The 13,044-nt window shown below is 31.2% G+C and overlaps 1 protein-coding gene across 1 annotated transcript in view; it reads right to left on the reverse strand.

Moving 5' to 3' along the window:
- Positions 1–2,553: 2,553 nt before the first annotated feature.
- LOC149093512 (crustapain-like) overlaps positions 2,554–13,044 on the reverse strand; it is a 43,498-nt gene continuing 33,007 nt past the window's right edge. The window contains exons 2-3 of the mRNA XM_089268871.1: positions 2,776–2,796; positions 2,554–2,703 (exon numbers count right to left, since the gene is read on the reverse strand). Of these exons, the coding sequence (XP_089124997.1) occupies positions 2,572–2,703; positions 2,776–2,796 (153 nt within the window). The 3' untranslated portion in view covers positions 2,554–2,571. The remainder of the gene's footprint in view (positions 2,704–2,775; positions 2,797–13,044) is intronic.

Raw genomic sequence — 13,044 nt, forward strand, 5'->3', positions numbered from 1 at the left:
GAAAATAGCTCCAGTAATTTGATTATTTTGAAACTCTGGTTGATTATAACGAATCTCAATTGCACTCGAAATTAGTTCACTTCCCCTATCGAGACACAATCGTATTATCGATATCTCTTGAGTAACATTTTTTGTCTTTTCATTCCAAATACTTCGCTTTATTAGAAGGTACAACTTATCGTTGAAATGAATATAATCAGTCATTTTCCACTCTTTAATGAACTTCCAATCATCTTTAAGCATAGGTAAGGATCGCTTCACAGAAACCTTTACATTTTCATCATCGAAATACAACAATTCAATATAATTCCATTTAGGAAATGGTTCAGTTAAATTTGGATTGAATATTGTTGGAACATGAAGAGCTTCATTATCACCAAAAGCTATTATTGAACCTGTTAAAGTATTATTAGTTCCAGTTTCCGATTTCATCTCTCTGATAGTCTTTTGATCAACCAGAATTTGAGGTTTATTTTTATAGACGAACATCAATCGATCTTTTCTATGGTTTACTACTTTCCAATCGAAGATGTCGATCATGAAGGCTGCACTTGTTGGAATGTACATAGTTGACGTCTCACCAGCAACATAAATATCATACCAAGTACCATTTGTCAAATTTCTAATGGAAACACTGTCTAGTGCTTTGTAGTGATTCAAGTAAGTGTGTTTGATTCTTTTGAACGAATATGAATACTCAATCGATATAAAAAGTTGAAAGATCGTAACAAGATTTTCAATGAGCATTGTAAGTTGTTGGTTGTCAAACCGAATTAGAATAAAAGATAATAAAGTTTACAGACAAATGAATACATTGAGTGTTAACATATTCAAGGATTTCATAAACTACATTTCACTTGTTTTTTGGACTAATAGATTGTGCATAAAATTCAAAATGTAAAGTTTAAAGAATCCAAGGATTGTAGAAAAGCTTCTTAATTGAAACTGCAACTAGTGATGTGCTAATATATCGAATCAACCGATATATATCGATATTTTTTTAGCAGAAAATATCAATATGAGTTACGATATGGTATCGATATAAAAACAGAAATAATGGTTCAAGTTCCATCTTTGACCATTATTGCGTCCGATTTTTTCAAATTTACGTGTTTATCCATGAACTCTCTTTCTCGTCTCAAAGATATTAGCATATTGCAGCTGAAAAGTAGTATAATTGAATTAAGGCTATGAACATATGACTAAGTGACTGACTGTCATTAACTTATTCAATTAATTTAGACAAATTTCCCCACAAAACAGATTTTTCGATATTTTTTGATACATCGATATCAAAAATATCGATTTATGAAAAATACTCATATCTAACATCACTAACTACAACAGAAACTCATATCAAAGGAGGATGTCAAAAAGAATAGGCAAAATGGCCTGCAATTAGAATTTTTCAAATGAAGATTGATCTGTTGTGATTTGGTTTTATGTTGGTGCAATGATTATGTAGACCAGCTTTGATATCTAAATACTCTTGAGTGTCATCAAAGTCTAGTGGTTTATCGAGTTCAATTGTTAGAGTTTCGGGCGATGAAGAGTTGAACATTGAAGGGGAAATTCGAACTATTTTGAAGCAGTAATCTACAGTTTGTTTAGCATTGTGAATATCCCTTTTACAACTAGAGTTGGACTAAATACAATTTTATATTCTCCGCAATAATCTTTATTTGCAGAAGTGGTAAAAATTTGATTGGTATCTTTAGTAACTCGAAAATACCCTAATGGTCGGTGATAAGAATAAATATGAAGTTGGAGATCGTCTATAGATGTTAATTTATTTTTTTAACACTTTAAGTATCTATTAATAGCTTGGATACACTGGCGACATTCATTGAGACGTAAACTGTTGTAAAGGGTGTTGCGGATAAAAACTAGAATTTATCTTAACTAAAATTTTGATAAAGATGACGATTTATTGATGAATTTATTTGTCTACGTTTTTTTCGCCTTCAATTTTGTTATCTTCATTGCTATCATGGTCAACATCATCTTTATCAAAATAGGTAAGATCATCTTTAGGTAAGATAAATTCTAGTTTTTATCCGCAACACCCTTTACACAAAATAAAACTTACAAGGGAAGGTGGCCAATTGGTACGATTTTTTTCGATTTTTTTTCTGGTTTATATTGAGGAGGACAAAAAATAATTAGACAATTGACGATGTCGGACACATTAACTACACTTGTTGGAATGTCAATTGTTATTGTTTTACCAGCTATATAAATACCATAAGATGTCTTGTTATTGTAAAGATCAGTCAAGAAAACACTATCTGGTGCTTTGTATTAATAGTAAGTAATTTTGTTTATTATAAATATTTTGAATCGATATGAATATTCGATCGATAAAAATGATTGCACGAGCGTTATAAGATTTGGGATAAGCACAATATGTTGTTGGTTGTTAAGCTGAATTAAAATAAAAGAAAGAAAAATGAATACATTGTTAGTAAACACATCCCAGGGTTTCATAAACTTGTTTTAACTAATAGATTGTACAATTTGAACGTAATAATAATAATCCATTTTGTTGTAGAGATGGTTGTAGGGTTCCACCTAATCTGTAGGTGACTTCACCATTGGATGCTCTTTCATTATGAGCCTTGATCTTTTCCAGTCTCTTTGGGCAAAAACATTTCGTCTGTAGGTTTCTTCTTCAGCCGAATCATAAGATTTGCCGTATTTAGTCTGTTGAACAATGAAACAAGAATAGTAGTCACTAATCGCACAATCGAAGCGATTTACTTCAAATAAACTTACCTTGAATGATTCCCATTGGGAGTCAAAGGGAAGTCTGGCAGAAGTGGCAAAGTCAAATAAAGCAATGAATAAAGCAGCTCGAATCATTTTGATTGGTAGTCGGATAGCAATTTTTCATTCATTTTCCAAATTCAGAAATCCTTATGTCGAATCTTCCAGCTACGAATATATCTGACTGGTTCGATTTTTGATAATTATGTTTAAACATTGTTATGCTAAATTAATTGTTCATTGAACTCGATAACATGTCATGGTGGTAATCATTTATATCATATATTATTATTATAATTAATCAATAAGTGCTTGATACATTGCCAGTCTTTGTTAGTTATCAGTATTAACATTTTACACCTTTGAATGAATGATTAAATTCATTTATTATTAATAAAAGTAAAATAGTTCGATAAATACGGTGTTCGGGATACAGATGACATTTTTTTCCATGAATTGTTCAGTTTACTCAATGGTCTAGTTTTAAGGGTTGATTTGTATATTGTGTTCATGTGAGAAGGTAATATTTGCGCTTGAACGCGTGTAACAGTGCTTATAGTTTTAGAAAATACTCTTTTCTTTCTTGAATTAGAAAATTTTTTCGCATTCTTATTTGTATCATATTTATAAATGCTCTTGAATTTTTTCAACTGTTTCTTATTGCGCTTTGAAAAGCCTAACAAAAATGGAATTAAGAATAGAGCTAAAAACAATAAAATGACTATTGGCAAATAATCAGCTTCTGGCGCAACAATATCAACTTTTTGAGTTGATAGGGCACTTAATAATATTGTATCAGCATATCTATCATTTCGTAGACTAACACTGATCTTGAATTTACCCGATTCAGATAAGCGCAGAGAGCAATTGAAGATTGATCTGTTGTGATTTTGTTTTATGTTGGTGCAATAATTATGTGGACCAGCTTTGATATCTAAATACTCTTGAGAGTCAGTGAGTTTCAGGGGTTTATCGAATTCTATTGTTAAAGTTTCAGGCAATGAAGAGTTGAATTTTAAAGGTGAAATTCGATCCACTTTAAAGCAATTATTTACAGCTTGTATAACATTTTGCTCTTTCTTTATTTCACATCTTGAATCGGACCAAATACATTTCGTATGCATACCATACATCAAACAATGAATGCAACTTTTGTATAAATGACATAAATCACGAAATTTATAAAATATTCTATTGGAATATTTAGTAACTCCGAAAAATCCTGGTGGCCGATGATTGAGATAATTGTGAAGATGGGCATCGTCTATGCTCGAATAATTACTTTTATAATAAATATTAAAACAAAATAAATAACCATACCCTACTTGATTACAATATTTACTTTCATTTAAACGCACATTGATATATCTTAAATGCAACCTCAAAAGAGGATAACCATAAAAGAAAGCTTCAACTTTTTGAATCGAATTATCTTGATTGAAGTTTTTGTGAATTTCGGTACAAATCTGTTCCCAACCACTTGTTTGGTGACAAAAATGAGTTTGATTGAGGCTATGATTGTAAGCATCTTCGAATGGTAGATGAATCATTTTATCATCATTAAAGATAAAATGATAATCCGATATCTGGTCAAAATTGAGCTCAACTGAAGGTACAGTATTCTCATTAGAAGAACAATTTTTATAAGTAGTTTTTTGGCAACTACGAGTTTCGGACCTTAAATGGTATCGCATTAAAGTGTAATTATTAGCACCTGAAGCACATTCTTGTCCAGTTTCATCAAACAATGAGACAAACTCATCGATGAAATATCTAGTATGAACCAAGCTCTTGTTGGAAGCTTCTTTTGTTATTAACAGTAATATTTTTTCGGGTTTATAATAGGATAAGCAAATAAAAATCGCTCCAGTAATTTGATTAGTTTGAAATTCTGGTCGATTATAACGAATCTCAATTGCACTCGAAATAAGTTCACTTCCTTTGTCAAGACACAATCGTATTATTGATATCTCTTGAGTAACATTTTTTGTCTTTTCATTCCAAATACTTCGCTTGATTAGAAGGTACAATTTATCGTCGAAATGAATATAATCCATCATTTTCCATTCTTTAATGAACTTCCAATCATCTTCTTTAAGCCAAGGTAAGGATCGCTTCACAGAGACCTTTACATTTTTAGGATCGAAATACAACAGTTCAATATAATTCCACTCAGGAACTGGTTTAGTTAAATTTGGATTGAATATTGTTGGAACATGAAGAGCTTCATCATCACTGAAAACTATTATTGAATCACTTAATTTACCAGAAAACTCAATATCCTCGATCCTCTTTCGATCAATCAGAATTTGAGGTTTGTTTTTATGAACGAACATCAATTTATTTCTTCTTAGGTTAACTACTTTCCAATTGACGATGTCGGACACATTAACTACACTTGTAGGAATGTCAATTGTTATTGTTTCACCAGCAACATAAATATCATACGATGTTAGTTCATAAAAACTTCTAAAGGAAACACTGTCTAGTGCTTTGTAGTAGGTCAGTTGAGCGTGTTTGAATCTTCTGAATGAATATGAATATTGAATCGATAAAAAGAGTTGCATGATCGTAAAGAGATTTGGAATAAGCATTATAAGTTGTTGCTTGTCAAACTGAATCAAAATAAGTTTAAACACATCCCAGGATTTCATAAACTACATTATATTACATTAATAAGGATTGTATTAATAATCCTTGTTTGGACTAATTAATTATGTACATAATTCATTGCGAGCAATAACCACCTGGATGCGAAGGAAAATAAACTTGACTATTCGTTGATTAATCGTTTTTCATTTTTTCTTAAAATGTTTCAATTTACTAATAACTTCCATTTTTAAAATTCAGAAATCCTTAAATTTAATAAAACTCAATTTTTTGCGTAATGTTTCAAAGGCTATTGGCAAGTAATCATCTTCGGGGCAACCACATTTATGTATATTGAATCAATTATGGACCAAATGCAGTCCTCATTCGCTCCATACAGTGAATGCAACTTTTATTTACAATTATGGAACCACAGGGAGAATATTCGATTGGTATCTTTAGAAACTCAAAAATATCCCAATGACCGATGATTAAAATATCAATGAAATTGTCTGTGAGTGTTCTTTCCTCTTCAGTACATGTTAAGAATGTACCATTGAATTGAGAACACTGGCCACTTTCATTGAGACGTTAACTGTTATACACCAATCAAAACTGATAATAAGGATACCTTGAAAAGAAGGCTGAATGAACTTTATTTTCGCACTAATTTGATGCTACGCAAACAAGCCAGCTAGCTTTGGATTTATATTATAATCAAGCGAGTTAATGAGTCGAAATAATTGAAATTATTTATGTTAATAATGATTTGTTGAAGAGACAATAAATAAGCTATTAGACAATAGATTTGTGAGACAATTGGCAAAACTTTTGATCGCAATCTTTACTCAATTTTTTCGCTTAATATTTCAACGGTGATCTTATATGGAAGGTCACAATAAATCAGTCACATGTTAATTAGTCAATTAATGCTTGATACATTATCAGTCTTGGTGAGTTGTCAATATTGACATGTTACAACTTTGAATGAATACTTCAATTTAGGTACTAAAAGTTAAAGGTTATTCTAATTTCGATAGATACAACTGTTGGGATACAGATGGCATTGTGCTCCATGATTTGTTCAGTTTACTCGATGGTCTCGTTTGAATGGTTGAGTCGTTTATTGTGTTCATGTTAGAAGGTAATATTTGTGCTTGAACGCGTGTTACAGCGCTTTTAGTTTCAAAAAATCCTCTTTTCTTTCTTGAAATAGAAAATTTTTTGAAGTTTTTCAACTGTAGCTTATTGCGCTTTGCAAAGCCTAACAACAAGAATGAAATTAAGAGTAAACCTAAAAACAATAAAATGACTATTGGCAAATAATCAACTTCGGGCGCAACAATATCAACCTTTTCAGTTGATAGAGCACTTAAACTTATAGTATCAGCGTATCTATAATTTTGTATACTAACACTGATCTTGAATTTACCCGATTCAGATAATCTCATAGAGCAATTGAAGATTGATCCGTTTTGATTTGGTTTTATGTTGGTGCAATGATTATGTGGACCAGCTTTGATAACTAAGTACTCTTGAGATGCATTAAGTTCTAGTGGTTTATCAAATTCAATTGTTAGAGTTTCAGGTAATGAAGAGTTGAACATTAAAGGTGAAATCCGATCCACTTTAAAGCAATAATTTACAGCTTTTGTAGCATTTTGTTCATCTTCCGTACAAATTGAATTGGACCAAATACAGTTCATACTTAGACCATACATCATACATTGAATGCAACTGAAATAATCTACACAATATGAATAAGTAATGCCAGTAATGTAATTGGCAACTTTAGAAACTCGAAAAAATCCAAATGGTCGGTGATTGAGATAATGATGAAGTTGGAGATCTTTTGCATATGGTTCTCCGCTTTTATAACATGCCAAGAACGTATTCTGCTTTTGTTGACACCTTCTACTTTCATTTAAACGTACACTGTTGTAAAATAAATGTAACCGATAATAAGGATATCCAGAAACGAAAACTTCAACATTCTGAATTGAACTATCGTAATTCAAGTTTTGGTGAATTTCAATGCAAATCTGTTTATAACCAATTGTTTGGTGGCAAAAATGAGTTTCATTGATGTAATTATTGTAATCGTCTTCAATAGCTGGATGTATGCTAGTTCCATAAGCAAAAATGAAATGATAGTCCAATATTTTGCTAAAATTGAGCTCAACTGAAGGTACAATATTCTCATTAGAAGAACAATTTTTATAAGTAGTTTTTTGGCAACTACGAACTTCGGATCTTAAATGGTATCGCATTAAGGTGTAATTATTAGCACCTGAAGCACATCCTCGTCCAGTTTCATCAAACAATGAAACAAAATGATCGATGAAATATCGAGTATGAATCAAGCTCTTGTTGGAAGCTTCTTTTGTTATTAACAGTAATATTTTTTCGGGTTTATAAAATGTTAAATGAACGAAAATAGCTCCAGTAATCTGATTAGTTTGAAATTCAGGTCGCTTATAACGAATTTCAACTGCACTTGAAATGAGTTCCCTTCCTTTGTCGAGACACAATCGTATTATTGATATCTCTTGAGTAACATTTGCGGTATTTTCATTCCAAATACTTCGCTTGATTAGAAGATACAATTTATCGTCAAAATGAATGTAATCCGTCATTTTCCATTCCTTAATGAACTTCCAATCATCTTTAAGCATAGGTAAGGATCGAAGCACAGAAACCTTTTCATTTCTATCATCGAAATACAACAATTCAATATAATTCCATTCAGGAACTGGTTCAGTTAAATTTGGATTGAATATTGTTGGAACATGAAGAGCTTCATTATCACCAAAAGCTATTATTGACCCACTTAATTTACCAGAAAACTCCATATCCTCGATCTTCTTTCGATCAATCAGAATTTGAGGTTTGTTTTTATGAACGAACATCAATTGATTCCTTCTCAGGTTAACTACCTTCCAATTGACGATTTCATTCAAGTTAGCTACACTTCTAGGAATGTCAATAGTTTTTGTCTCACCAGCAACATAAATATCATATGAGGTTAGTTTATTAAAATCTCTAAAGGAAACACTGTCTGCTGCTTTGTAGTAAGTTAATTGAGTGTGTTTGAACTTTTTGAACGAAAATGAATATTCAATTGATAAAACAAGTTGCATGATCGTAATAAGATTTGGAATAAGCATTGTAAGTTGTTGGTTGTCAAACTGAATTAAAATAAAAGATAATAAAATTTAAAGACAAATCATTACATTGAGTCTAAACACATCCTGGGATTTCATTAACAGTTCATAAAAGGAAAGCTTCACAATCCATTGTAATACTTGTTAGTTGCTTGGATTAATAGATTGTACGATTTAAAATGTAAGACAAATTATCTACTAAATTTGAAAGAATCGATGGTTTAGTGATCGAATCAGTTTACTCGATGGTTTAGTTTGAATGGTTGAGTCGTTTATTGTGTTCATGTTAGAAGGTAATATTTGTGCTTGAACGTGTGTTACAGCGCTTGTAGTTTCAAAAAATCCTCTTTTCTTTTTTAAAGTAGAAAATTTTCTGAAGTTTTTCAACTGTTGCTTATTACACCTTACATAGACCATCAATAATAATAAATTCAAGAGTTAACCTGCAAACAATAAAATAATTATTTGCCGATAATACTGTGCAACTTCGGGTGCAACAATATCAGCCTTTTCAGTTGATTGAACACTTATACTGGTAGAATCAGCATATCTATCATTTCTTAGACTAACCTCACCTTTGAAGATTGATGCGTTCTGATTTGGTTTTATGTTTGGGAAATGATTATGTGGGCCGGCTTTGATATCTAAATACTCTTGAGAGTCATCAAGGCCCAGTGGTCAATCGAGCGCAATTTTCATAGTTTCGGGTGATGAAGAGTTGAACATTGAAGGTGAAATTGAAGCTATTAAAAAGCAATAGAGTTTGTATAGCATTGAGTTTCTCCTGCGTACATATTGAATTAGACCAAATACAGTGCTCAATCACACCATACATCATACAATGAATATAACTTTTATATTCGTAACAATTATTGTAAGAAATGGAAAATATTCGATTGGTATCGTTAGAAACTCGAAAATATTTCAAAGTATCGATGAAGTTTGAAATTGTCTAAGGATGATCCATCACCTTTATGACATGCTAAGTATTCACCCTTGAATTGATAACACTGGCAACTTTAATTTAAACGCACACTAACCTGTGGGAAAAAGCTTGGGAATTTTTGGTTTTTTTCTTATATCTCGTAAGATAATGGCTGAATTTTTCTGAAAATTCAACATGTTATAGTTGGATAGTGTAGCTTTGGTAATAGGTTACTCAACCAAATAACCAAAATATGAATTAGTCTCGAAAATTGGTTTCTGTCTATGAGAGTTTAACATAAAGGGCGAGGCATAAGTCGGGTGACAAATTTAAATCAAATAATAAACTGGTAAAAAATCGGATTAGATTAAGAAGTTTAAGTTTTTTAGATTCACGAGAATGTGCTCTTTAATTAGGTATATTGTTTTTGAAAATTCAACAAGCAAAATGTCTAAAAAACGACAAAACGTTTGAGGTTGTTCATTAGGTCAACGCCAGAGTCTTCTGGTACGATGCTATACGATAAGAGCCATTTTCACCATTTGCAAAGTAAAATTGGCACAAACGAGAATAAATATGTTCACCTTTTTTGTCGTTTTTTAGACATGTTGTATGTTGAATTATCAAAAACAATATACCTAATTAAAGAGCACATTCTCGTGAATCTAAAAAACCTAAACTTCTTAACCTAATCCGATTTTTTATAGTTTATTATTGGATTTAAATTTGTCACCCGACTTATGCCTCACCCTTTATATCGAAAAGAGTTTTTCAAACATTTTTTTCTCTTCCGAGTCTGAGCGATGATTGTGGAGTGACCTTTGGGTTTTTTCATTCTAGATTTCTCAGATATCAAAGTTAAACTATCTAACTGTAACATGTTGAATTTTCTAAAAAATTCAGCCATTATCTTACGAGATATAAGAAAAAAACCAAAAATTCTCTAACTTTTTATCCACAGGTTATTATAACTTAAAAATGACCGATAAAAAGGATATCCAAAAAAGAAAACTTCAACATTTTGAATCGAATTATCTTGATTGAAGTTTTTGTGAATTTCTTGACCAGTTTAGTCAAACAATGACACAAAACCATCGATGAAATAGTTGTTGGTTGTAAACTGAATAAAAATAAAAGATAAAGTTTGACGACAAATGCTTACGTTGAGGTTAAACAAATCCTAGGATTTATAAGCTGTGCATAAAGGGAAAGTTTTATAATACTGACGAGGGAACCGTGTAAAAGTGTAAAATCGATATTTAGATTTCATTGGTCGCTATCGGTACATTATACCTTATTGAAAACTAATTTAACGAAAAAAGCTGCCGCCTTTTCGCTTTCGGCATTTTATGTCCTTTTTTTTAAAAAAATTTTATGCTTTTCTATGAGGATTTGTATTTGCTTTACAAAATACATCTAATAAATGCTCTGGTTGTACAAGAAAAAGTATACTTTTATGTTTCAACATTTCAATAATTCAAAAATGAAATATAAAATCACTTTAGAAAAGCATACACTTCCGACGGTTCCTCGTGACAACCTATTTGACCTACACCGGAGTAAGTTAAATAGGTTGTATGTTGTTAGGTGTAGGATAGACTATGTAAATACTGGGTTTTATTGATTAATGAAACTAATAATAATTGAATATACAAATTTCATAATGGACTAAGCTTTCAAAATTTCGCAAAAGCACTGATATAAGTCTAAAACTACAAAACTTATCAGTTTAAAAGTTCGCAACATTGTAGGCACAATGAAAACACGGGTCTCAAATAAAGACAATTTTGATTCGATCCTTTTGACACTAAAATTGATCTTTAAAAGTAATATTTACTTTGCATTGATAAACATTTTTCGGGAGCTAATAAAAGTAGGCACAAAGTTAAAGTATTGTAAATTCATTTGCACGAAAAAAGTTCAATGTTAGCCTGAATCTGTTCTATTTTTCACAAAAATTTAAAATTTTTATTCAACAAACGTTTCACCTTTTGTTCGAGTTTTGTAAGTACAAAAACAAATCTATCAAAAATTCACTTTGTTTGTTTTGAATCTGAAATAGATCTCAAATTGAAACTAATTGCTTGCATAAACCTTCGAGCTAAACCTAAACATAAGCTTTCGATTGATTCAGTTTGAGAATGGAGCAAAGTCAGCTGTAAAAAAGTCACAGAACTTATTGATTTATCATTAATCTGCAATGAATTCGTAAAATGCTTCAGTTTCTGTAAAATTAAAATTCCAGTGAATCTTGTGAATCTTAGATGATTGTAATTGTTCCAATGAGACATCGATACAAATGGTATTGTTATTCATAACTTAACTACATTTAGTAGTTCATTTAGGTTTATTCAAGACACTGATTTTGAATTTCAGCTTCTTCGTTTTGCGTTTCCTTTTCATTACAACAGGCAAACTTTTTGATTCCATAGTTTTTACATCAATTTTTGTTGATTTTTGATTTTTAGTGCTCTTCAAACTGGGACTTGAGTTTTTACTTTTCGATACATCCAATTGTTTGGGTACAGATGGAATTGAGCTTAGCGATTTAACCAGTTTACTCGATGGTTCCTTTTGAATTGTAGAAGATATTATTTGTGATTTAAAACGAGTTACCGCAGTTATAGCTTCAGCTAATCATTGCTTCTCTTTTGAATCAGAAAATTTGCTTATTTTGCTTGTTGAAACTTTTTTCGGACCTTTTGACTGTTGCTTTTTGGACCTTAAATAAACTATTATCAATAAAATCAAGAATAAACCTGAAAAAAATAAAATGACTATTGGCAAATAATCATCTTCGGGCGCAACAATTGCAACCTTTTCAGTTGAATGAGTACTTATAGTATCAGCATATTTATTATTTATTAGACTAACACTGATCTTGAATTTACCCGATTCAGATAACTGCAGAGAGCAATTGAAGATTAATCCGTTGTGATTTGGTTTTATGTTGGTGCAATGATTATGTGGACCAGCTTTGATAACTAAATATTCTTGAGTGTCATCAAAGTCTAGTGATTCATCGAGCTCAATTGTTAGAGTTTCAGGCGATGAAGAGTTGAACATTAAAGGTGAAATTCGCGCTATTTTGAAACAGTAATCTACAGTTTGTTTAACACTGTCTATGTCCTTTTCACATCTTGAATTAGACCAAATACAGCTCTCAATCACACCATGCATCAAACAATGAGTGCAACTTTTCAGATTGCCACAAAAATCGATTATTGTGTAAAGTATTATTTGATTGGTATTTTTAGTAGCTTGCAAGTGCCCTAATGGTCTGTGATTAGAATACCAGTGAAGTTGCATATCATTTATGAATTGTTCAAATCCATCGTTTTTAAAACATGTTAAGTAAGTATTATTGTATTGGTAACACCGTCGACCTTCACTGAAACGTAAACTGTTATACATCAAACCAAACTGATCAATAGGGTATCCAAGAAACAACGCTTCAACATTTTGAATTGAACTATCGTTATTGAAGTTTTTGTGAATTTCAATACATTCCTTCTGCATGCCACTTCTTTGGTGGCAAAAATGAGTTTCGTTAAGGCTATGATTGTAAGCATATTCAATTGATGGATTAAGGCTTTCTCC

This window comes from Tetranychus urticae, chromosome 3 (assembly GCF_039701765.1).
Source record: "Tetranychus urticae isolate SD_2017Ah chromosome 3, NJAU_TeUrti_SD_1.0, whole genome shotgun sequence".
NCBI classification, from domain to species: Eukaryota; Metazoa; Arthropoda; class Arachnida; order Trombidiformes; family Tetranychidae; genus Tetranychus; species Tetranychus urticae.